Source organism: Poromitra crassiceps (assembly GCF_964638095.1).
Source record: "Poromitra crassiceps genome assembly, chromosome: 16".
Taxonomy (NCBI): Eukaryota; Metazoa; Chordata; class Actinopteri; order Beryciformes; family Melamphaidae; genus Poromitra; species Poromitra crassiceps.
Window position 1 is genome coordinate 20,954,602 of NC_139645.1, and position 25,785 is coordinate 20,980,386.

At 44.0% G+C, this 25,785-nt stretch overlaps 2 protein-coding genes and 1 pseudogene across 3 annotated transcripts in view; 1 reads left to right on the plus strand and 2 right to left on the minus strand.

Annotated features, from left to right (window-relative positions):
• Positions 1-25,785, plus strand: part of LOC310791316 (tubulin polymerization-promoting protein family member 3-like) — a gene marked incomplete at its 3' end in the record, with an annotated part of 516,176 nt that overhangs the window by 434,627 nt on the left and 55,764 nt on the right. The gene's annotated exons all lie outside the window — the stretch shown is intronic.
• Positions 1-25,785, minus strand: part of LOC310791506 (uncharacterized protein) — a gene marked incomplete at its 3' end in the record, with an annotated part of 56,998 nt that overhangs the window by 5,810 nt on the left and 25,403 nt on the right. The window contains exons 2-3 of the mRNA XM_083653182.1: positions 1,685-1,804; positions 599-718 (exon numbers count right to left, since the gene is read on the minus strand). Of these exons, the coding sequence (XP_083509308.1) occupies positions 599-718; positions 1,685-1,752 (188 nt within the window). The 5' untranslated portion in view covers positions 1,753-1,804. The remainder of the gene's footprint in view (positions 1-598; positions 719-1,684; positions 1,805-25,785) is intronic.
• LOC310791099 (protein NLRC3-like) overlaps positions 21,581-25,785 on the minus strand; it is a 20,285-nt pseudogene continuing 16,080 nt past the window's right edge. Inside the window, exons 9-10 of the transcript in view lie at positions 22,380-22,417; positions 21,581-22,113 (exon numbers count right to left, since the gene is read on the minus strand). The product of the transcript in view is annotated as a protein NLRC3-like (transcript). The remainder of the gene's footprint in view (positions 22,114-22,379; positions 22,418-25,785) is intronic.

The following is a 25,785-nucleotide window of genomic DNA, read 5'->3' on the forward strand; positions in this document are numbered from 1 at the left end:
GGGGGGGTCATGCAGCATTGTGTCTGTGGTCCTGACCTCTGGAAACACAAATGTTTGATACATATCATTAGCCTGGTAAACCAGCCGGTCATGTGAACTCACATTTCATTTTGTTCTTCCAGACCGTCTGGCCTCCAGCCCTGGAGGGTGTTTGCAGAAATGACAAAGCGCTCTAGCCAATCAGCGACATGCCTCATAGTTGACATCGTAACTGGCCAATGTCAAATGAGACATGTAGTTTGATTTTTTTGTCTGAATTTTAGGAATCTCATATGATTTTAAAGATTAATTCCAGGAATGTATTCTTTACTGACAGAGAGAGAGAGAGAGAGAGAGGGGATGAGAGAGAGAGAGAGAGAAAGAGGGAGAGAGAGAGAGAGAGGAGAGAGAGGAGAGAGAGAGAAGAGAGAGAGAAGAGAGAGAGAGAGAGAGAGAGGGGAGAGAGAGAGGGGTGGAGAGAGAGAGAGAGAGAGGGGAGTGAGAGAGAGAGAGAGAGAGAGAGAGAGGGGGGGGGGGGGGGAGAGAGGAGGACATGCAGCATTGTGTCTTCATTCTCAGTATTCCATCATGCAGCCTCACAGTATAACAGTCCTCTTACCTTGTGTCTGAAGGTCCAGGTTCATTACTGAAGTGTAGAGGGTGATCTTTAGACCAGTCACTCTTCATAGACAGACAGCTGGGTACTGGAGACTCTGCTCTCTGTCTGTGGTCCTGACCTCTGGAAACACAGATGTTTGATACATATCATTAGCCTGGTAAACTAGCCGGTCACGTGAACTCACATTTCATTTTGTTCTACCAGACCGTCTGGCCTCCAGCCCTGGAGGGTGTTTGCAGAAATGACAAAGCGCTCTAGCCAATCAGCAACCCGCCTCGTAGTTGATATCATAACTGGCCAATGTCAAATGAGACATGTAGTTTGATTTTTTTGTCTGAGTAGGTCACCACAGTAATGGGGGCTTGTTTACATCCGCAACTTCGCAGGATTCGTGTATACATTTCATATAATTTTAAAGATTTATTCGAGGAATGTTCATGCTTTATTGACAGAGATAGTGAGAGAGGGAGACAGGAATGGGAGAGACAGAGAGAGAGAGAGAAAGAGAGAGAGAGAGAGGAGGACATGCAGCATTGTGTCTTCATCCTCAGTTAATGATATATATTCGACATGAGTATTACAACGTGGTGCTACTAGCCACATAAGGTGCTTATGTGCTTGTAAGAGATATTATGCATGGGAATGGATGTCACAATATATCGTCCCACAATATATCGCGATATCAAAACATGACAATTCGTATCGTTGAGATGAAATCTCATATTGTGAGAAAAAGAAGCTGAACATGTTGACACTGATCTGCAGCTGATTGCATGCTGGCTCTCCTTTTCATTGCTTTGTTTGAACAGACGAGGGACGTTACAGACATGAAGGATGAAAATGGTGAAATTACTCAAATTAGCAAGATTTATTCCAGGAATGTATGTTTTATTGACAAAGAGAGAGAGAGAGAGAGAGAGAGAGAGAGAGAGAGAGAGAGAGAGAGAGAGAGAGAGAGAGGAGAGAGAGAGAGAGAGAGAGACAGAGAGAGAGAGGGGGGGAGACAGGAGGACATGCAGCATTGTGTCTTCATCCTCAGTTAATGATATTCCATCATGCAGCCTCACAGTATAACAGTCCTCTTACCTTGTGTCTGAAGGTCCAGGTTCATTACTGAAGTGTAGAGGTTGATCTTTAGACCAGTCACTCTTCATAGACAGACAACTGGGTACTGGAGACTCTGCTCTCTGTCTGTGGTGCTGAACTCTGCTGGAAACACAAATGTTTGATACATATCATTAGCCTGGTAAACCAGCCGGTCACGTGAACTCACATTTCGTTTACAAAACCGTAATGGTGTCATGTTATCAGGTTGTATCAGGTACTGCAGGCTATGGTATGTTGTCATGTAATCAGGTTGTATCAGGTACTGCATGCTATGGTATGTTCTCATGTAATCAGGTTGTATCAGATACTGCAGGCTATAGTATGTTGTCATGTAATCAGGTTGTATCAGGTACTGCAGGCTTACTTTGTGTCTGAGGGTCCATGTTCATGTTCATTACTGGAGTCTGGATGAAGATCTCTCACAGACAGACAGCTGAGTGCTGGAGGCTCTGCCCCGCCCTCCTCTTCCTCCACACACATACTCATCTTCTGGACTTCAGTAACACTGTACACACACACACACACACACACACACACACACACACACACACACACACACACACACACACACACACACACACACACACACACAGTTCAGTCTGACGCTTATTCCCTCTACACTCCATAGGGAGACACCTATTATTGCATTCACCTGGGAAACAAAGGATCTGCTATTAATTAATTGGACAATCTCATAATTGTTGTATTTGTGATATAATGATCTGAATCAAACATTGGAGATCTTGATGTGAGCTTGTATTTAACAGAAGGCCAACATGACTCAGCTGTTTAATTTAATCCATTTTGATGTCTGTCTTGGTCTCAGACTCTGAGAGAAGCTGTCATTAGTTTGTCCACTAATAAATCATTTACATCTCAGACACTTTACTGTAGTTTAACACCTGGACACTTCATTCAACACCCTGCAGCCACTGACCTGATGTCCACACATCACTTTCTATTTTATTAGTTATTTATTCACTTATTTAGACTATTCTTTAAAAGTATTGGTTCAACATTAGTCCTTGTGTTGTCTCCCTCATTAATGACATGTAGTTTTATTTGAGGTTTATAATTGTAACTAAACAGTTGTTGGCTCAGTTTGTTTTTCACCTGCACTAAAATACACCAGAATGCAGGATGTCTTTGTAACTAAAAGGTTCCTGGTGGGCGACTACAGACCCCCTTAAAAAGTGGCCTGACCTGGGCTAAATGTAAAGAGCCAAAGTCTTACCCCCTTCCTGCTTATAGGCACACAAACCAAGGGATTTCAACCACGATTTATGTCCCCATCAAATTCGTAACATGCTTAAAATAAATGTTGGTCACTCCTGATTCTAAATAGGCCTATCCACCTTATTTGTAACTGCCATGATGCCTTACGTGAAATATGGGTGCTTCTTCCGGTGTAATCCTCCCAGCCCCCCCTGTTACGTTGCCGAAACAGACAACAACATAGCCCGTCTGTAAACGACAGCTGCAGGCAAACGGAGTAAATCACGTCCAGCTTGACAAAAATCTCATTGATAAATATCCCGAGTTGTTCAAAGAGCAACAGAAATAGCGGATGTGATAGATAAAATTATTATATTGCCTCAAATAAGTCTACTTATAACTAATAACTATAACTAATACTAATAACTTTTTTTTCCAGTGTCGGAGTTTTAACGAGGAAATGCACAGCTCCAACAATCAGTCACTTCTAGACCGGACCTTGCACCCATAATTATTTTACAGCGGGGCATTAAAAAATAAGGTGCATATGGCTGAATCGCTTGGTTTGACCAAATAAAACAATTTTTATAAGCATTCTACACAAATGTCATGAGGAAAAATGAATGAAAATGAAAAAATCCTTTCCTATGTCTAACCCGGAGGAGGGCGTGACTTTGACGCTCTATATTTCCCAGCATTGATGATTTTGCCAGTGTGGCCTAACCTCGAGTCACCAGGCTCTCTCAGAGGGGAGAGAGCCGGTATGCGTTACAGGCAGGAAGACAGAAGAAGACCCGCCCCCGTCTTCCGGTGGCCTGTGCTGCAGTGTTTTCATTCCCCCACAGAAATGCAACAGTAGGCAGTCGCTACCATTTAGATTTAGAGAAAAAATAAGAAGCATTAACCAAACTAAGTGTTTGTTTTCAGCTAACGCTAGTTACTCGCGTCGCCCATGTTTTCTAAACGCAAGAATTGAGCAGAATATTTTTCCTGGAGCACAGCACGGTCTTCCGCCCAGAGCCGGAAGACTCGGAGCGAGGTTTTTCCATCCAGGCTAGTCTGGTCCCGTCAGCGCCAGCCTGCCTTTAGAACCGAGTTGCCTATAGTTTTTGAGTAATACAAAAGTGACAAACTAAAGAAATAAGTGAACAAGAAGAAGAAGAATTTAAGGGCATACACATTTTGAACAGCCGTGAATACAGTAGGGGCTAAAGTCAACAATAACAAACCATATATTCACGTGACTGACAGACAGCCACATCTCAGTCTCAGACCAAGACGCCAGAATAAAACTGGATCAATAATAATAATAAACTGCGTCATGTCGGCCTTCTTTGAAGTAGGCTACAGGCCCACGTGAGCTTCTCTCTGTGTTATTTACTGATACTGGATCTGTTCATTACTTCCCTTAGTCCCTGTTTTGATCACTTGCGAGTTGCGACTTGACTTGACAAAAACTGAATGACTTGAGACTTGACTTGGACTGAGAAGTTAAAGACTTGACTTGACTGGAGACGTGATGACTTGGATGACTTGTTTGTGTTCATCAGTTTAAATATTAAATATTAACTTGTTCAACGTTTTCAAGTGTCTGTGCAGTGATGTGCACAGACGTTTTGGGGGGCAGGTGCTCAAGCGAAAAAAAAGTGCACCTCTCTCATAATAATATATTCATAAAAAATAACATACAGTCCTGGATTAACACAGTGTGGTGCCCCAGGGTGACCACACTTGTAGTACCCCCCTCCTTCTAATTTACATGTTACAAAAATATAAATTTACTATGGCAATAAACAACACAGATTTACATGAACTTATTGCTAAAGCAGGCTCAACAGATAGTACAGAAAATGTAAGCTACAATGTACTAACAAACACAAATTGGTCATTTTATACAGTGAGGTCCACAAGTCTCAGCTTTCCAGTTAAATTCATGCAATTTCATGGTTTTTGCCAAAAATGGCATGGGATTAGCATAAAGTGGGCATGTCTGGAAAGGGACACTTGTGGGTACCCACAGAACCCATTCTCATTCAGATATCTTGAGGTGAGAGGTCAAGGGACGTCTTTGAAAATGGCTATGCATTTCTTTCCCCTCGCCAAAATTTAGCCTATAACTAAGTTTATTTTCTTTCTTTCTTTCTTTCTTACACTTTCATGGACAGCATGAAGGAAGCAGAGCAAACAGACTTACCCTTGTTGTTCAGTGCAGTGAGTGACCCTCCTTGTCACATACAGTGTTCACTGTGGGAAAGTTGTCAGTCAGCAAGTTAATGAATTGTGAATTGTAAACTAATAAATGAAATGCGTTGACATCAGACGATATGAGGATCTGATTCTTATCTCTGATCACAAAGTCCTATTGTTAGAGAAAGCACGCTGATGGCATGGTGGCTCAGTGGTTAGCAGTGTTGCCTCACAGCAAGAAGGTCCTGGGTTTGAACCCCGGTCCATCACAGGTCCTTTCTGTGTGGAGTTTGCATGTTCTCCCCGTGTTTGTGTGGGTTTTGTCCCACCATCAAAGACATGTATGCTTTAAAGCAGCTACGAGCAAGATTTTCGATTGTTATTAAACGGTCTAAATGTAATATTGATGCATCATCTTACCTATAATAGTAGCTGAGACCAAAGCCATGTGAATCGGAGATTGCTCTCTTGATGAGAGTCTGTGTCTGTCTTCCGGCGGGCCGGATAGACCAGGAAGTTGGTCTCGTCTACTATTAGAGGTAAGATGTGAGGCATCGATATTAAATTTAGACTGTTTAATAACAATCGAAAATCTTGCTCGTAGCTGCTTTAAGTTAAGATTCCTGTCAGTGCACCTGACCAAGGCAACAGCAAAAGAACTGGAGTTGGTCCCCGGGCGCTGCACTGCGGCTGCCAACTGCTCCTAGTTCTAAGAAGGTTCCTAGTAGAGGATTGGTGAAATGCAGAGGATGAATTTCTCCATGGGGATAAATAAAGGATAACTTAACTTAAGCACCAATATACTAATACTAATACTAATAATACTAATTATTATTTTTGCATATAGCCAGCATGAAGGAGTTCATACAGTATCTCATCTCATGTCAGGGTGAAGTAGTAGGCTAGTAGTTTCAGATTCCATTTAGATTCCATATTTGTACTTTTTAATTAAATTTAGATCACATTTCTATGGTGCAATTACTTTTGAGTTACATCTTCACTCAGAATATTTTCATCTCTTAGCATTTCATTTTATTCTCATCTGAACTTCCATGGCAAATTTGTTCCACTTGAAAAACAAACTTCCTCTGGTGTAAAGTTCACAGCCGGTGACATCGTCATCAGGTTCGGTGGAGTCGCTCTTTGGACTTCCTTCTCCGTCTTCATATCACATGCTTTAAGGTTCAAACGTTCACATCTTTATTAGCCCTGAGGAGCAATTTGTTGTACAGCCAGCAGGAACCATATAACCATCAGACAAAGCCTAATACTGTAGGTAACACTTTACAAGTTAGCATGACGGTTGCTAACAATGGATGCATTTGGTCCAGTCTTCTAGTTTCATGATGATATCAGTATCTTCACTATAGCTTTATAAATGAGTCTGCTACAGCCTCTGAAAGATAGTCATGTTGGCCGCTGTACGTGTCTTGCAGAAAGGGCACTTATCAGTCAGAGGTTAAAAGGACAGGGGTTTTGGCACCACCTGCAGGTCTATCTGTGCACATCCCTGTGTGAGTGCAAGCTGGAAATGGCATTGTCATGATTGGATGACTCACTCATGCTCCTCCTTATAGAGAGCCGCAGGAATGAGTCCGGAAAACATGGATGCTAACATTTCCGGGTTCTTCACTGTTTCTGCCTATGGGATTTTTGAATGGGTTTTTGGCGCAATGCTTCAAATGAGGTGTGTGGTTAATGCAGGCTTATTCAAACGCGAACCAGTGTTCAGCAGGATAATCTTCACACATGAGGAGCACTTCTATGAGTTTTGAAGCTTTTACGTGCCATTAAAAGGGCGGCTAGCTAGCAAACGGCTAAATGAGACTACACTGTCGAGTCGACGGGGATATTATACGTCATCACGCCAAAGGACGAACACGGAAATTCTCTTTCCCTCACCTGGTGCAGCCCGGGTTCAGTGACAGTCGGGTCAGTCATGGTTCAGTCACACAGCTATTGCCCACTCGCTCTTTCAAACTAGATGTATTATAACACACATGCTATATCAGTGCACTGCACAGCAGCGCACACACTGACACACGATTATCACAAACTCCTGTCACCTAACCTCGTGTCACCAGGCTGAGGTTAGAGGAGACTCAGGAGACCCCAACACTCAGTCCCGCGCAGTCGCCCCATTAGCCAATAGCATTTTAGAGAAACGTGAAGTACCTATAGACTGACCAATCAGAAGCGGTTAAAAACGAGCAATACTAGCACGTTAGGTTGTCACACGTGTGGAGCTGTTTGACAGTGTTACCAACTATAACTTAATACTTTTTAAGCACTTTTAACCGAGCACTTTTAGCTCCCTGTGGCACTCTGCCTTTTTTAACAGGTCCCATGAATTGTTTTTTAAAATGTCGTTACTATCCTTTTTTATTACTTCCTTGATTTGTATGTATGGAACTCTCTGCATCTATGTCTCCTGTCTTCTTTTCGAGTCTGTAGCAGTCTCAAATGTCGTTTTGCCAATATCGGGCGCAGGCCACAGCTGATGGGGTGGGTTCAGCCAGATCCTGTGGGGGGCTACACTGGGGGGCATCGACACATTCTAGCAGGTGGGACATGTTTTGTACTGATGTGTCCTCTGTCTGATATGTCCAGGCTTTCATCAGTGCTTTGCACCTCCCCTGCTCCACACGTAGTCTGTTAAGGGTCTTCCAGGTTGGCCATGGGAGGTCGTGACCGCTAGCGAGGCATTCGGTGGGTGTAATTCCTCTCTCCATCCATTCATGGGTTGGGTTGTTGTATTGCTTCCATTCGTCTTTCCAGATGTGGGCCCTTGCTGTTTGTTTGGATGTCTGGAGGGGCAGGACTGTCTGCAGGAAGCTGCCTCTTGATGTTAGTCTGGGTGGAGGTGGAGGTGCTGTATGGCCATGCAAGGGGTGCCTGATGTCGAGCTCCTGTGCTCTCCGCTCGTCTTGAGCGATGGTGGAGTGTCTGATGTGGGGGGGGGGGGGGGGGGGGGGCAATGCCAGCCAAGGCATAGAGGCATGGGACAGGTGTTGTCTTGATGCATCCCGTGATAATGCGGCAGGTGTCATTAAGGGCTGTGTCCACCAGTTTGGTGTGGTGGGATCGGCTCCAGCTTGAGCAGGCATACTCGGCTGTGGAGAAGCACAGTGCCATGGCGGTTGCACGGGCTGTTAGTGGGTCAGCACCCCACTTTGAGTTGACCAGTTTGCGCAGGATGTTATTGCGGGTGTTGACCTTGGCTTAGGTGTTCTGTAGGTGGAACTTGAAAGAGAGTGTCCTGTCGAGTGTGACTCCAAGATACACAGGGTCCTACTGCCCAGGTGGGGTATCTCGTCGAAAGGGCCTTTCTGTGTGGAGTTTGCATGTTCTCCCCATACCCCCCAGGGGGTTCCTCCGTACATAACCCCCCACTAAAAACATGCAGAAGATCGTCATCCGACGAGTGACGACAACATCTGAAGTTGGTCCAATGATGGTCCAATGATGGTCCCCGGGCGCTGGAAAGAAATAGCGACCACTGCTCCTGGCCTGCCCCCTGGAGGAAAGGACAAGCCTGGATGGGTCAAATGCAGAGGACTTATTTCACCGGCCACCGTCAGCATGAGTGTGTGTAGTGGCCGCATGCATGTGTTGTAGTGTGTTCGTGTGACAATAAAGACGGGCTGCCGTCTGAAATCGTGTGTGTTTAAAAAAATAGTTTAAAAATCGTGTAGTAGCTTAGCTTACTAGATTTTCCAAGTAGCTTGCCCATCATGGTAATATTAAAAATAGGAATAGGAATTTGTCTTTGTGCAGTAGGCAATGCAGCTAGTGATCACACACAGCAATAGAAGAAGCTATTCTTTGTGCCTATATTTGTTTGGTGGAAAGTTTTTCTTGATCACTGCGATAATAATTTGGCCTGAAGTTGATTCAACGTGGGGGAAAAAGTAGCTTACCTCCAAATCGAAGTTGCTGTCTGTCATGCGATGTTTGACAAAACTGGAAAGCCATTCCAGTTCCACTAGGATGAGTGGCACAGGTTTCAGCCCACCAGGATCCCCACTTTTTTTCTGTTGCGCTTTCTTTGCTTTAACAAAGCGATCCCTGCAATTCTTCCATTTCTTCCTGCACACTGCTTCATCAGCTCCGAGTGTGCTGGCGATTTCTCGCCAGGAATTGGTGGACTTCTGCTGGTCCTTGTGGTCTCTCCGTGTTGTGTCATAGAGATGCGGGTAGAGGCGGACTTGTTCTGACAGTCTTCCCTCAAAAGCGTCCATGTTGACAATGTGCCAAAACCCGACGCGCTGATAGACAAAATCTCCAGGTACGCGCCGCGCCGCGCCGCGCCGCGCCGCGCCGCGCTCAGGCCTCGCCCCCCGACATGCCCCGTCTGATGACGTCAAAATCGCCGCGCGCCCTATGCGCTTGGCTGGGCGCGAAGACTATGCCAAAGGCTTTAGGCCTAGGGTGTTTTTGTGTTGACTGAATTCAGTCACTTACGGTAATGACGTGTGTTTTGGAGGAAGTCGGAAGTCAGTCATGCTCTTTCTCCCCCTGTCAGACAGTTTTATATTTTATTCGGACATGTATTGGAAACTTGTCTTGGCGTCTACGTATTTGGTCAGTCTGCTTGTTTGTCTAGTAGTGCTGGATTGCTGTTTCGTTAGCGTTAGTTTGGTAGCTAACGTTAGTGTGCTTTCTACAATGACGTTGCTATGACTTTCCAATGAAACACTAGTCTCGCTGGTCAGCGTCCCCTCCCTACTCACGGAGGGGAGAGGAGGCTGGCCATGGGCTGGCCAGCGAGACTAATGAAACACAAACAACTGAATGTGTGAGCGGCAGGCTAATGTTACTTGTTTGGTATTGCTGTTTGGCAGAGGGATTAAGAGGAGAGCAATGAACTGATACTGTAACGTACTGGTAGTTGGATGATGATGATGGTGGTGATGAAGGCAATACTAGGCAGTACAATACTAGGCATTTTCAAAAATCAAAACTGCCTGTACCTACCCTCTTGTGTGTACTAATTACTATCTCACTGGTTTAAATAAGCAATTTGATACTTTCCATTTTTGCTGACCAGAAATTCTGTGCAAAAAATAATAATCGCCTGGGTCGATTTCGTGCAATAAAGAAATAACCGCCTGACTCCAATTGCCGCCTGGTCTCCTTTAACTGCCTGGGGTCAGACTCGATTTAGCATAGTAAACGCCGGGGCCCTTATTTGAAGTTTTATGGTAACTATCTATCCGGTGTGCACAACATTGTCAGACTAAACTCCGGCTGACACCCCAAAAACCTACAATCCGCTACAGAAAAATGTATATTGTTTGTTTATTAACTGGCCCCTGGCCTTCTATCATTTCATGAAGGTGGCCCCTGGGCAAAGCAAGTTGAGTATCCCTGCTGTAGTATCTTGGGTGGGGGGGGGAGTGACTTGAGACTTGGGACTTGACTTGCCTTGACTCGACTTGACTTGACTTGATATAACCTGTGACTTGACTTGCAAAAAACAAAATGACTTTGGGACTTGCTTGAAACTTGGACCAAAGTGACTTGGTCCCATGTGTTTGGTAATAACACTCACCATGTTTCAGCCGTCTCCCTCCTGCTGCTCTGCTCTCTCAAAATGGAGATCTGAATGGCGCTGTCTTTTGGTATATATAATTTTTATTGTTTCATTTTCAGACATTAATTCAAAAGTATATCTGCAGACGGGACAAAACCCAAAACAAGCCAGTATCAAACAAACAAGTTACATAAAATATGACATTGTCCAACTGCGAGTGTTCAATCTGAAAGGAAACATTTTCTCCCACCCCGTAAACTTAGTCCCATATCCAGTTCATGACACATACCTGTTTTAAATGATTAAAAAACAAAACAAAACAACAAAAGACTAAGACAAAAACAAGAAAGCAAGTAAACAAATTCAAACTAAAACAGAAAAGAGAGATAAAAAAAGAAAAAAAAAAGAACAGACAAATACAAAACACAAAAAAAACAAAAAACAAAACATTACAACATGGTGCTTTCAACCTGTGTGAACATGTGTGCAACAATATACAAATTACAAGTTACCCATTTCTGACCTCACCTAAATAGTCCAGAAACGGATCCCAGAATGGCGCTGTCTGAATGGAATTAACTGCGACACATTTTAAAATTCCACTTTCAAGTTTGCTCCGCCTGTAAAGAGAGCGAAAGTCACGCCCACTTCCGGGTTAGGCCTGCGGACCAAGAGATTGCATCTGCAATTTATTTTCCCATAGATATTTCGTAATGCTTATAAAAATAATTTTAGGCCTACTTGGTCAAACCAAGCCATTCAGCTCAGGAGAGACAATACGTAGGGACCATGGACCTATTATAAGATGGACTGGGCATCACACTGGTTCAGTGAAGCCGCTGCATGTTAGATCGCCGCTCTGGCGGCTGAATCCAGTATTAGGTCACAAGGCCCGCCTCCCCATGTTAGTGGATGGGAAAATCAAAACCGAAATAATCACAGTATACGTCAGATAATTTTTTTCCAAAGGTGGTTTGTATCATTTTAGATAGTCATTATCATGCTAATGCCTGTGCAAGTGGTCATTTTTCTGATCAGTTTGTTTTTAAGTAGTTATTTGACATATAAAAAGGGATAAAAATGGATGATTGACAGCTGTGGCAGCCAGTCTCAAGCCGTCATTGGCTGGACAGGCTCTTCACAGTATAGATCTATCGCATAGACAAGACACGCGGCTTCATCGTTATAACGCTGCCTGGAGGTCGGGTGGCTCTGGGTGCGCGGGGCCGGGAGATGGGCTCTTAGCCTGGGTAGTGCAGGCCTGGAGGTCGGGGTGGCTCATGGGTTGGCTGTGCTGGCTACCAGACATATCAATGGAGTGCAATAAAAATAACTTTGTTTTGAGAAAGGTGCGCGAGGAATTAACGTTGGTTGGCGACTGAAGTAAGTTCAGAAAATGTGTTTTACGATGTGTGTTACTCCAGCTACGTTATGGGTACACAATGGGTTTAACATGCAGGCTAGCAATGGCGTTAGCCGCTGTTTTTCCATTATTTATCGGCTTAATATTACTATAACTTAACAACCGATAACGATAGCTGGAATAACACAATAATACACATATTTTCAGAACTGACCAGGTTGTCCAACTGACAGGAAATGTGTTTTATAACGTTAACTCCCGTCCCGGGTATAAAATGAGGCCTAGTAGTACACAAGCAGCGTTAGCTCATCGCTAACGGATTAGCATCACATACAAACAGACGTTTTATTGTTTGTAGGCTATTAAAGCAACAAACGTTTTTATATGCATATCTGGGGGAAATGCTTTGACTGTGGGGATGTTCGTTGTTCACAAGCTCCTCTCTTAGTAACGATATACCAGGCAATAGACCAGGCAGCCTGGCTCACGGCTAGGCTAACGTTAGGTTGGCCTGCCTACACACACTACCAGGCGGGTACAACAACGTAGCCTCACGGTTAGATTAAACCAACATTTGCGCCAAAAGAAATGTAATCATAAAGTTAATCAAAATGCCACGGAAACAGGCTAATCAACACAGAGCTGTTCATCCGAGAATTTCCCCCAGTGAGGCTGAGCCAAGCAGCCCTGGCTCGTCTTGCGGGCTGAGAGCAGCCCGGAGGTCTGGCTGATACAACTCTCCGACAACGGAGAACGTTACAGGCTGCAGTACCCACAACACTACCAGCAAACAACGTTGCGTAAAGCGTCAAGGTTAGAATTGTAAAACCAACATTTGCTCCAAAAGGAATTAAATCATAAAGTTAATCAAAATGCCATGAAAACATTAGGCTAGCTTAAACACAGCAATGAGGCAGACCAGTGAGGCTGAGTGAGTGTGGCCTGCCTCCACTTCCGGCCCGCGCTGAGACCTCAGCAGGCAGCAGCCTGGAGGTCTAAAATCTCCGACAACCAAAATCAGATTTTCGTACAGGCGTCATTTTGATAAACTGATCTCATAGTGGGAATCTTCCTGGTTACTTTTGGCGAGACAAACAATATTACAACTTAAAGTGTAATATTTACAGAGCTAGACTGTATATAAATACACAACGCACTGTGCGCATTCTAGAAACAGCAGCTCTACATAAGAAAGTTCAGAGGGGCGTGGAGCTCTCAGAGGTTCTCAATCAATGGAGCTACTGCGCAGACTCTGGTTCACTGATCTGGCCGGATTTTGGCTTCAAAAAACATACAGGGAGGAGATAGGGACACTCTCTCCATTCATATATCTCAGTGGTAGGGACACTCACGCGTCACGGGAGCAAGGGGGGCACCCCGGAACTGGGGGCTCTCGTCGTCATTAAAAGAATGAGCGCAGATGTGAATTATGTAAATAAACAAGACACGTACGTGGTCTGAGCTTCGGTTTTTAGCCCGAATATTAGAAAAGAAAGACCCCACTGATTCATAATAGGTCTAAAGTCATGTTATAGCAGTCGGGCACACTTAGTGACAAGCAAGACAACAGTAAAACGGACAGGTTTTTGGATTGAGTTTGGTGTCAGTGGGCGTAACCCATAAGAGAGAAAGCTCCGATCTCCCAGTAAAAACAGCGGACGTAACTCCAGAGTGTCCCTACATTTCACTCAGGACCATTTTATTTATTTATTAATTAATTAATTAATTAATCCGCTATATTTTTTATGTTTTAGTAATAATAATAATAATAATAATAATAATAATAATAATAATAATGATAATAATGATAATAATAGAAATGAAGGAAAAAATAAACTTCTGTGTTCAACACACACACACACACACACGCACGCACGCACACACACACACACACACACACACACACACACACACACACACACACACATATTGAACCAAGCTGTGCATTATTATTATTATATAACTGAGATATTATCATAAAGTGCTCTGCAGTTTGACAGACAGATGCTGCCCCCTGCGGGCTGAACAACATCAGTGAGAGAGAATCAGCACTACATCATAGTTTAAACCTTTATTCATACAAGGGGAGTCATTTTTCAGGATCTCTCTCTCTCTCTCTCTCTCTCTCTCTCTTTGAATTTTAGGATCTCACTAATTTGTTTTAAGAAGTTTGTTTTTCCTTCAGATGCTGAGCAATATTGAGTAATCAAAGTGACATTAAACCAATGCCCCTGCTAGAATCTTAAAAGATTCCCTTTCTAGAAACTCAGACTTTCAAAAATGATTCGTTCACAAGTACTTTGGCTAAAACATAAACAGTTCTAGAGTTTGACTATTATGTTCGACTGCAATTACTTTCAGTACCCTCATCATTTGACAAGTTCTCATTTAATCAGGTTGGATCAGGTACTGCAGGCTTCAGTGCAGGGGCAATTGTAGGATCAGACCTCTAGGGGGCCCCTAATCAGAATGTGTGTGGTTAACTCCATCACACTAAATCTCTCACCACACTGGATAACACCATTAAAGGAGAATCCAATCTTCTTCCGTTTTACAACCTGGAGCTAATTTACAGCTTTAATTATGATTTTTTACTCAAAACACAAACACAGCAGGCTGAGCTAGTGCACATTTTCTCATTGTCTCTATGATATAATAAGGATATGAGCCACTGTGTGTCAGACAATAAGCTATTTATAGGACGTAAATAGACGCTAAACCACACATGGGCAAAATACGGCTGCTCCCTGTGTGGCCCGCAATGGAATTGCAACAAAACAAAACAAAAAATCTGTCCTAATCTAATCTCTGTCCTCCACTGTACTGTACTGTACTGTACTGTACATTGTCCTCCACTGTACTGTACTGTTCTGTACATTGTCCTCCACTGTACTGTACTGTGATGTACTGTACATTTTCCTCCACTGTACTGTACTGTACTGTACTGTACTGTACATTGTCCTCCACTGTACTGTACTGTACTGTTCTGTACATAGTCCTCCACTGTACTGTACTGTACTGTACTGTACTGTTCTGTACATTGTCCTCCACTGTACTGTACTGTGATGTACTGTACATTTTCCTCCACTGTACTGTACTGTACTGTACTGTTCTGTACATTGTCCTCCACTGTACTGTACTGTACTGTACTGTACATTGTCCTCCACTGTACTGTACATTGTCCTCCACTGTACTGTACTGTACTGTACTGTACATTGTCCTCCACTGTACTGTACTGTCTGACTTGAAAGTCCTCTTTATGGTTTGACATGTTGCATTCTGAGATACTTTTCTGCTGACCAAAGTTGTGGTTTTTCACCATTCTGGGTAAATTCTTGAGACTAGTTAGTTTCAGAAGGGAATTGATGCCAGACCTACTACTGCTGCGTGATGCCTTCATGTACTGCTGGGGAAGCCCGTCAGACATGCACAAAATATTCCAGTTTTATCCGTATTCCAAAGAAGCTTTTTATGGTTAATGAAAATGAATATTCCACCAATATTCCCGTTTACAGGCAGCCATGAAAACTCTGATGACTAATGGAAGACATCCCCATGATGACGAAGGTCGAAGGTCAATTAGATCCTCTCCAGTGTGCCTATCAGGCAGGTAGGGGTGTGGAGGATGCTACCCTAACCTTACTCAATCTTTGAGTTCAACATCTGGAGGCCCCAAAAACACCTGCCTGCATTCAACACCATCCAGCCTGATCTCCTTGCAGAGAAACTTATTTCTCATTTGAATCTGAACCCAAATCTTATTGGCTGGATTGTGGACTTCCTGACAGACAGGTCACAATATGTGAGGGTCAGGGGTGTGTTATCCTCCAAGCTATTCACTTCTACTGGTTCCCCCCGAGGGCTGTGTCCTCTACTCACTGTTCTTTATCTTCTACACTCACTTCTGTAGTAGGATGTATGAGAAGAGGCATATCCTGAAGTTTGCCGACGACTCAGTCATCGTAAGTCTTTTCAATGACAATGAGACTGAGCATGGTCCTATAGTGGACGATTTCATATCTTGGTGTAATGACACCTTCTTGTCAATCAATGTTTCGAAGACTAAAGTTATGATCATTGATTTCCGTAAAACTCAACCTGCTATTTCTCATACCACTATTCAGGATATGGAAGTTGAGATCGTCCCAGAGTATACATACTTGGGAACTCTGGTATTTAACACTCCTCCTATGTTGTATTGGACTAAACTGGCAATGTTGTGATTTTGTGTCGTAGATATTTTCTCTTCATCTCTGAATATTGATATGACCGCTTAACTGCATACTTACACTAAGACAGATTCCTTGTAGGTAATAGTGCATATTAGTGGCAATAAAAGTGATTCTGATTCTGACTAAGTGAACATCAAATAGTAGTCCGTGGGTTCAGGAAACAGGCTGCAATAGCACGGTTCCTCCACTAGATGGTAGAAGAGCTCTACTCTTGTTAGGTTTACACTTGCTGCTGCTCTGCCTCAATTTTTCGATTTTAACAGTAGCCGACATTCCTGTTTCCAAAGTGAATGGATGAAAAAGATAATCAAAGATTTCAGGCAGAGCAAAATAAAGAAATCTAAGATAGAAACAAAAAGTTGTTTATACACAACCACAATTAAAATGCTCTTTTTGGGGATTTGAAGGCTCATGGGATACAGACCAGGTTCAGTGTGATAATGAGTGACTTGTCTGACCTGATGATTAGGTCTCTTGCTGTGATGAGTGACTTGTCTGACATGATGATCAGGTCTCTTGCTGTGATGAGTGACTTGTCTGACATGATGCTCAGGTCTCTTGCTGTGATGAGTGACTTGTCTGACATGATGATCAGGTCTCTTGCTGTGATGAGTGACTTGTCTGACATGATGATCAGGTCTCTTGCTGTGATGATGAGTGACTTGTCTGACATGATGATCAGGTCTCTTGCTGTGATGAGTGACTTGTCTGACATGATCAGGTCTCTTGCTGTGATGAGTGACTTGTCTGACATGATGCTCAGGTCTCTTGCTGTGATGAGTGACTTGTCTGACATGATGATCAGGTCTCTTGCTGTGATGAGTGACTTGTCTGACATGATGATCAGGTCTCTTGCTGTGATGAGTGACTTGTCTGACATGATGATCAGGTCTCTTGCTGTGATGAGTGACTTGTCTGACATGATCAGGTCTCTTGCTGTGATGAGTGACTTGTCTGACATGATGCTCAGGTCTCTTGCTGTGATGAGTGACTTGTCTGACATGATGATCAGGTCTCTTGCTGTGATGAGTGACTTCTCTGACATGATGATCAGGTCTCTTGCTGTGATGAGTGACTTGTCTGACATGATGATCAGGTCTCTTGCTGTGATGAGTGACTTGTCTGACATGATGCTCAGGTCTCTTGCTGTGATGATGAGTGACTTGTCTGACATGATGATCAGGTCTCTTGCTGTGATGATGAGTGACTTGTCTGACATGATGATCAGGTCTCTTGCTGTGATGAGTGACTTGTCTGACATGATGATCAGGTCTCTTGCTGTGATGAGTGACATGTCTGACATGATGATCAGGTCTCTTGCTGTGATGAGTGACATGTCTGACATGATGATCAGGTCTCTTGCTGTGATGAGTGACTTGTCACAAGCTTTTTTCTCGCTTCAAAAGAAAAACAGGACTTGTTTCTAAAATAAAAAACCTATAACTTGAGAGCAGGAGCCTTTTCACCAGGGACTCTATATGATCCCAAAAGAATGAACAGTATGTCATTTCTCTGCTGGCACTGTAAAAAAGGCAAATTTTTTCATATGGTTTGGTCATGTAATTGACTTTATTTTGGAACTCTGTGACTAAGATAATATCACACTGTGTGTCTACATGGCAGCTAGGAAGTACATAGCTTGAAACTGGAAAGCATCCAACCCCTCAGTAATAATAGTCCACCGGTGGAATGAACTCTCAAGTCTCAGGTTGGACAATATTTATTATGAGTAAAGGCAGATCTTCAAAAATATGGCAATCTGATAGAGTTTGATTCAACAACTTTTTACAGCAGTGTCAGTAATTATGACGATGGCAGGATCTGAGTGCACTATAGTTTGTTTTGTGTGTTTATCTTGTTTGTTTTACAATATCTTTTGTATCTTGAGGATGTGATGTGTTTTGATATCAATCAGATTCAGGACACTTGATTGTTTAGGCTCAACCCTCTTTTTATTGATCCCTCCACGCTGTCACATGACAATAATAACTCAATAAAAATATATAAAATACATGATTCATCTCATTAGGAATCAACTGGAAAATAAAAACAAACTAAATACATAGAAATACATTAGGCCTATAATTAGGCCACTTTTATGGAAAGTCATGTTGTTGCACTTGTATTCAAAATAGATAATTTCTTGTGTTTTATTTTTCATAATTCAAGATCCTTAACATGAATTGGTAAATCAGAGTGTCAGCACCTAATTGGCACTGTAAATCAACAGGTTACATTTTCCTTGATTTTCATCAGATCACTCACAACTTATTTAACAACAGAGCAATACACTGGTTTGAAGGCAACAATAATAACACATTAAAGTAAACACTGTTTAAAACTATGCAGACCAAGCAATTTTTCATTTAACGTTTATTCCTGTACAAAACAAGATTGATGTTTAGCTTGGAGGTGTGAGATTGATCAAATTAAAACAAAGATTCAAAGGAGGAATATTTGAACCTGTCAATCACATCATAACTGATGAAAAACAAGAATTAGATTCTGTCTCATTCACTTCATTTTAAAGGTAAAATGTGTGTTCTTGTAAACAACAAACAAGAATATGTCACTAATAAGATCTATTCAGATAGAATCATGATTCACAATAAAACAGCCATATGATATGACACCATGCAGGATTTACATTTTGGATGTTAAATTAGGCTATAAGTTAATAGCCGTTTGGCTCCTTTGAGGTTTCCAACTGCAACAGTTCGGCATTAGCTCGGGAGGTAGAGCAGGTCGGCCAAAGACTCAAGGGTTGGCGGTTCGAATCCCGCTCCCTCCCAGCTGTTGTCGTTGTGTCCTTGGGCAAGACACTTAACCCTCATTGCCTCGTATGAATGGGTATGAATGTCTATGAATGTTGGTGGTGGTCGGAGGGGCCGTAGGCGCGAAATGGCTGCCACGCTTCCGTCAGTCTTCCCCAGGGCAGCTGTGGCTACATCACCCGTAGCTTACCACCACTGGTACGAATGGTGTGAATGAATAATGATTCCTGTGAAGCGCTTTGGGTGTCTAGAAAAGCGCTATATAAATCCAATCATTATTATTATTTATTATTATTAACAGTTTGTATTATTACACGTGGCGCACGCAGGCATATTGCTCAAATCGTGCACAAATAAAACAGTAGACTATCGATCATGTTGGTTGTTATCTGTCTGCTGGTTCACTGCGTCAAAACTAATGATCAATAAACACCAAGACTCCACAACGTTTTCTAGACTGACTGACTTCCAGTCCATACAGCCACGTTCCAATGATAACGCCTACTCATTCATTTCCTCTCAGTATGAAGCACCTGTAAGCGCGTGCTCTCCTCCGCCGCGTGGACAGCTCTGACTCGTTCTGTTGTTGCGCGTGACGACGCGTCATATTTCCTTCTGTGAGGAACCTAAAATTTGGCAGCGATGACGGTGATCGTTACCCACTGAAGAAGAGCGAGGTGACGTTCATGTGAGGAGTTTTGAGACAGAGAGGAGAGCAGAGCAGGAGGGGTGACGCGCAGCATGTGACTGTAGAGAGAGAGAGAGAGAGAGAGAGAGAGCAGAGATTGAGAGTAACCTCGCGTCACCAGGCTCTTCTCGGCGAGAAAGAGCCTGGCTCCCGCCCACAATTGATTTTGTCACCCTACTGGGTCCGGCCTAGAGCCCGCCCTAGACCGGATGGCAGCGTTTCTAGCTCGTCAACTTTCACGTTAACTTGACAATTTGACCCAAGTATCAGAATCCTCTTTCACCGTTTTGACCGGTGTGTCAGGCGGTGGTGGCGGAGATGCCATATTGCATGAACGTTTTGTTTTATGTAACGCTGGCTTTGTTTTGATCAGACTCTAGTTTAGGTAACATCACCGCGTCAAGCTAACGGCAACAAAGACGTTGTTAGGCGCATTGCCATCCGGTGTTAATTCTGGGTCCGGGGTTTACGCCCCCATGACAAAAAGCGGGGTGGAAGGTGCCCAGACTAGATTGAGAGAGGGAGGGAGAGAGAGAGAGCAGGGAGGGAGAGAGAGGGGGAGGGGCAATGCAGCGCGCCTGCATGAACGAGACAGAGAGAGAAAGAAAGAAAGAAAGAAAGAAAGAAAGAAAGAAAGAAAGAAAGAAAGAAAGAAAGAAAGAAAGAAAGAAAGAAGCCAATTTGTGATTCTGGTGAAGAGGTTCAATTGTGACTTAGCAGCTTAGTTGCTGCAGTGCTCACACACACACACACGCACAGACACACACACACTAGGGGTGGGCGATACTGCAAAATTTGGTGTCGATCCGATACCAAGTAATACTGGTCCAGAATTGCCGATATCGATACAGATACCGATACTTTTTATTATTAAATATGGCTTATGAACATTCATGTAGGGGAGAGCAGTGTGTCATTATTTATGAGGTTCATCAATAGGTTTATCAACCACTATAAATTATGACCGATACAGTTTGAAAATGTAACATTAACCAATGCTGAAGATCCTTAATATTAATTTAACTACTATATACCTGGATATTCTTTTCCTCTGTGAAAAGACTGCCCGTGGAGTCTATCTCTGTGTTGAGGGGGGGGGGGGGGGGGGGGGTGGGGATATGTCTGTCTGATATTTCCCTGATGTAAAATAACTCCAAACGATCTGCTCCTGTTCCTTTGAGCCGTGATCAGATCACGGAATGGCATGTGTGTTTTTGTATGCGATTGTGCGCGTCGGATTTCAATCGCACTCTGTGCTCTGCTGCTTGCCTTCCTTTACAAGACCCGCCCTGCATATCGTTCAAGCACTATTATTGGCCCAGGCACGTATACTCGTTGTTTCAGTGCACATGTGATGACACAACAACAGCAAATCCGAGGCGGAGAAGCCCTGCATGAATGCACGCACAAAAGCTGTGTTCAGTATCGATCTTTTGATGTCAGGATCGATCTTCAAAACGAGACTCAGGTATCGGGAGTATCGATATTTTGGGATCGATCTGCCCACCCCTAACACACACACAGACACACACACAGACAGACAGACACACACACACACACACACACACACACACACACACACAGAACACACACACACACAGACAGACAGACAGACAGACAGACAGACAGACAGACAGACACACACACACACACACACGCATACGCACACACACACACACACACACACACACACACACACACACACACACACACACACACACACACACACACACACACACACACACACACACACACAGCACCCTGTTCACACTGACTGACGGATCCTGGCTGTTCAAATCCACATGAGCAGTTTGTGTGTGATCCTGTACAGAGTGAAGCATCATGTCAGCAGCTGTGTTTGGTCACAGTGTGTTTCTGTCTCACTCCTTTATCTGACACAGAGACACTGATGCATCATCAGACAGATAGAACCCAGGGTAAAGTGGTTCAGTGAATGAAGAGTGGAAAGTGTGGAGGTGAATCAGTTTGTCAGAGGAAATGTTGTAGAAGGACAGAGAGCCAGCAGGCCAGTCAAGATACACTGCGACTCTGTTAGAGACAGAGGGGAGAGGTATGATTGTGTGTCTGAAATTGTGCCAGGCAGTGTAACGACCATCAGAGCAGAACAGACACAGGACTTTTCATTCCATGCAAGCGCACAGTCAACACTCCCCTCCTCTCCTGCTGATTCCTCTGTAAGTCACTCCTATCTCAACCTCTCCTTTCCTCTCCACCTCCCAGTAACAGCGACCAGTCAGACCATCTCTACACAGCAGCTGAGCCCTGCTGTCAAATCTCTCTGGGTGATCAGGATATGGCTGCTGCTCTCTCACCCTCGTCACCTTTCTGTTGTCTTCAGAGAGGAGGAGGTGTCTGTGTGCTGTGTTTGGATCCAGTGTGAGATCACAGGCATCTGATGAGACAACAAGACTCGTTACAGCAGCAGCTTCTCATCTAATAAACATGTTTGTTTGTTTGTTTGTTGTTGATTTATTGACAGTTCATTTCTCAGCAGTTTGATGATGTCACATGATGTCAGCCATCTTCCTGATTCACAGGATGTGAATGAATGGACGTCACAGACTGTGCTGTAGATGCACTTTCCTTCTCACTAGTTGAATGTGTTGCTTTGTTTTTATGAATCAAACTAAATAAAATACACACTTACGGTACATTTACTCACACCTAGTATTGACCTTGGCACTCCTTGTTCCACCCTGGAGGAATAAACAGGGAATAAGTCAGACCAGCAGATTCTCTTTGATGATGGAAACATGAACATTTAAGAACCTTCAATATGAAGGATTTCCACTCACATCCTCCATTAAAACACTAGAAAGACCAGTGGTCATTTTTACCTTTTTGAAATGTATATGTGCAATAACTTTGTTGAATTAAAAAATACATTGCTGCTGCTACCTGACTTTTCCTAAAAGAGTCTGTATTGTCATTTAAAATAGTTTTCATATGAATGACACAAAGAGTTGGATTCACAGACCCCGGATGAGGAAATCGAGGCTGCCCGAAGCAGCCCGGAGGAAATTGACGGATTCACATTCATTTATGGACGATATTATGAGGATATGAACCGGCTACGTTGCAGAAAATACATTATTTACAGTGTGTACTATCGTATGCCCCCGTTTTGGCCAGTTCCAGTTCCAGGACTCTACTTGGAGCAGAATATCTTGTATGGTGATCAGAATGAAACCAAAGTTCTCTGGGTGAGTAAAACATCATATTTTAAGATGGAAATAAGGTCCGAGGTGTAAAAAAACTGAATTCTCCTTAGAGGAAATTTGTACAGGAGGAATGTCCGACACATTGTGCCTGTAGCCGAGCCTCCCCAGCACAGCTCCACCCAAGTGACACTGATCACCTGACAGGGGTGGGAATTTTTATCATTTTAGGGGCACAAAGGTCACATGTCAGGACACAAAGGTCACATGTCAGGGCACAAAGGTCATTGCCCCGTTGACATCATGAAGATTGATTTGTTTCTGAAATGTTTGTTAAAATGCTTCAATTACACATCCTTTGCATAGAGCAGCTACATTAAACTGAGACCACTGATGCTTTTAAAGTGTGTAGTTCCCACCCTGACCACCTGGATACTGGACTTAACTCAAGTCAAAACAGAACAACACTGTTACAAGTGAAAGTGAGGACTTTTGGACACTGGACAGCCCAAGTGTGAAGTTCCTGGACCTGAACTATCCTCAAACATGACAGGACATTTATACAGGACACTTTCAGGTCAGGTCAGTAGGCCAATTCCTAAATACAAGGACTGTGTCCAGTTGTCAGTTTAAGACACACACACACACACACACACACACACACACACACACACATGCATACACCACAGACCGCCACACACACACACGCATGCACACACGCATACACCACATACCGCCACACACACACACACGCATGCCCACACACACCACCCCCCCCCCCCCACACGCATGCACACACACACACACACACGCACACACACAACACCCACGCCCCCCACACATGCACGCACGCATGCACACAAACCAACCACCCCCTCACACACGGACGCACACACACATGCACACACACACACTACACCCCCCCCCCCCCCCCAACACACACACACACCACCCACCCCCCACACACGTACGCACACACACACACACACCCCCCCCACACACACACACACGCATGCGCACACACACACACCACCCACCCCCCCACAACGCATGCACACACACCACCACCAACACACACAACACACACACACCCCCCACACACACAACCCCCCCCCCCACACACACACACACACATGCACACACACACGCCACCCACACACACACACACCCACACACACACACACACACGCACGCACGCACACACACACACACACACCCCCCCCCCACACACACACACACAACCCACCCACCCCCCCACACGCATGCACACACACCACCAACACACACACCACCCACCTCCCCCCGACCCCCCCCCCCCCCCCAACACACACACACACACACACCCCCCCCCCCCCCCCACACACACAACACCCACCCCCCCACACATGCACGCATGCACACACACACCACCATCTCCCCCCCCACACAACCCCCCCCCCCCACCCCACACACACACATGCACACACACACCCCCCACTAGGGATGGGTACCGAACTCGGTACTTTTACAGGCACCGACCGAAAGTGGGCGGTACTACCGAGTATCAGTTCACATGACATGAAACGGTACCTCATTTCGGTACTTTTTTTCTATTATAATTTAAAAATGTCGGTACTTGAACGCATCTCAGTGATACAAAGACAGCGAGCGAGATAGAAATTCCGACGCAAACTTGAAGGCAACACACACGAGGGTGGGTTACGTCAGCACGTCACTGCCAAAACAAGCAGAAGAGAAGAAGATGGCCTCTCGCTTGCGGTCCAAAGTGTGGCACTGGCTACACTTCACAAAGATAGACTCAGACAACGCTCGCTGTAACATTTGCGATGCGAAGTGCAAAGCTGGCCAGGGGAACACCTCTAACTTGAGGAAACACTTGGTCAAGCATAAAATCTTTTTAAATGCGGAAGACTGTAAAGTGTTCGATAGCCTGAGGGTGGACGCTGCATCCACCAGCAGCAAAGCACCTACTCTGAAGCAGCTCCTCTGCTTCGTTAGCTGAAACGGACAACGACGACGACGAAACTTCAAGTGTCGCAAGTGAGGCGTCGACTTCTTCAACATCAGGTAACGTCATTTAATTAGCTAACGTTAGCTGGATAGTTGTAGCTTATAGCTTAGCATGTTTAGCAGCGTAACTAGCGTTGCTAACGTTATTATTATCCTCAGTTCGTGTCACCGTGAGACGTGTTATTCAACGTTACACTCTTGCTTTCTTTGCTAGGCCACCGTGTGAGAGTCGCACAGGAGACACCCTTCACCCTGGCGAAGAAAGCAGCTTTACCCCGGCAGAAAGTAAATGAGTGCCAGAGGGCAGTGACTGCCTTCATTGTAAAAGGCATGTTGCCCTTCACAACGGTGGAGTCTCCATGGTTCAGGTAAATTATTTATTTATGTATAAATGGGTGATAATGTGTGTGTGATATTCATAGAGTAAGCTAAGTTACTAACAATAGTTATTTTTATTGTCTATATATAGGGAGATGACAGGGACCCTGAACCCAAAATACTCCCCTCCCTCCAGAGACCTTCTCACAAACACACTTATCCCAGCTTGGTATCGTGTTGAGAAGAAGAATGTGAAGGAGGAACTCAGGGCAGTTGACCATATTGCAGTGACCGCTGATGGATGGAGCAGTGTGGCACAAGACCATTACCTCACGGTCACTACCTTGCTGCGACAAGTAAACTCTTGGTTTGGGAGGGAAGAGGGAGGGAGGGAGGGGTTTTATTTTGTTGGGTGCTGCTGCTAAATAAAAAAAAATCTAAATAAAGAACAATGTTGAAATTGAGAAGTTTGGACTTATTTGTTTTACAACTGTACATTTTTGTTGTTGCAATTTTTTTTTTTTTTTTTTTTTTTTTTTTACTCAAAAAAGTATCGAAAAAGGTACCGTTTTTGGTAC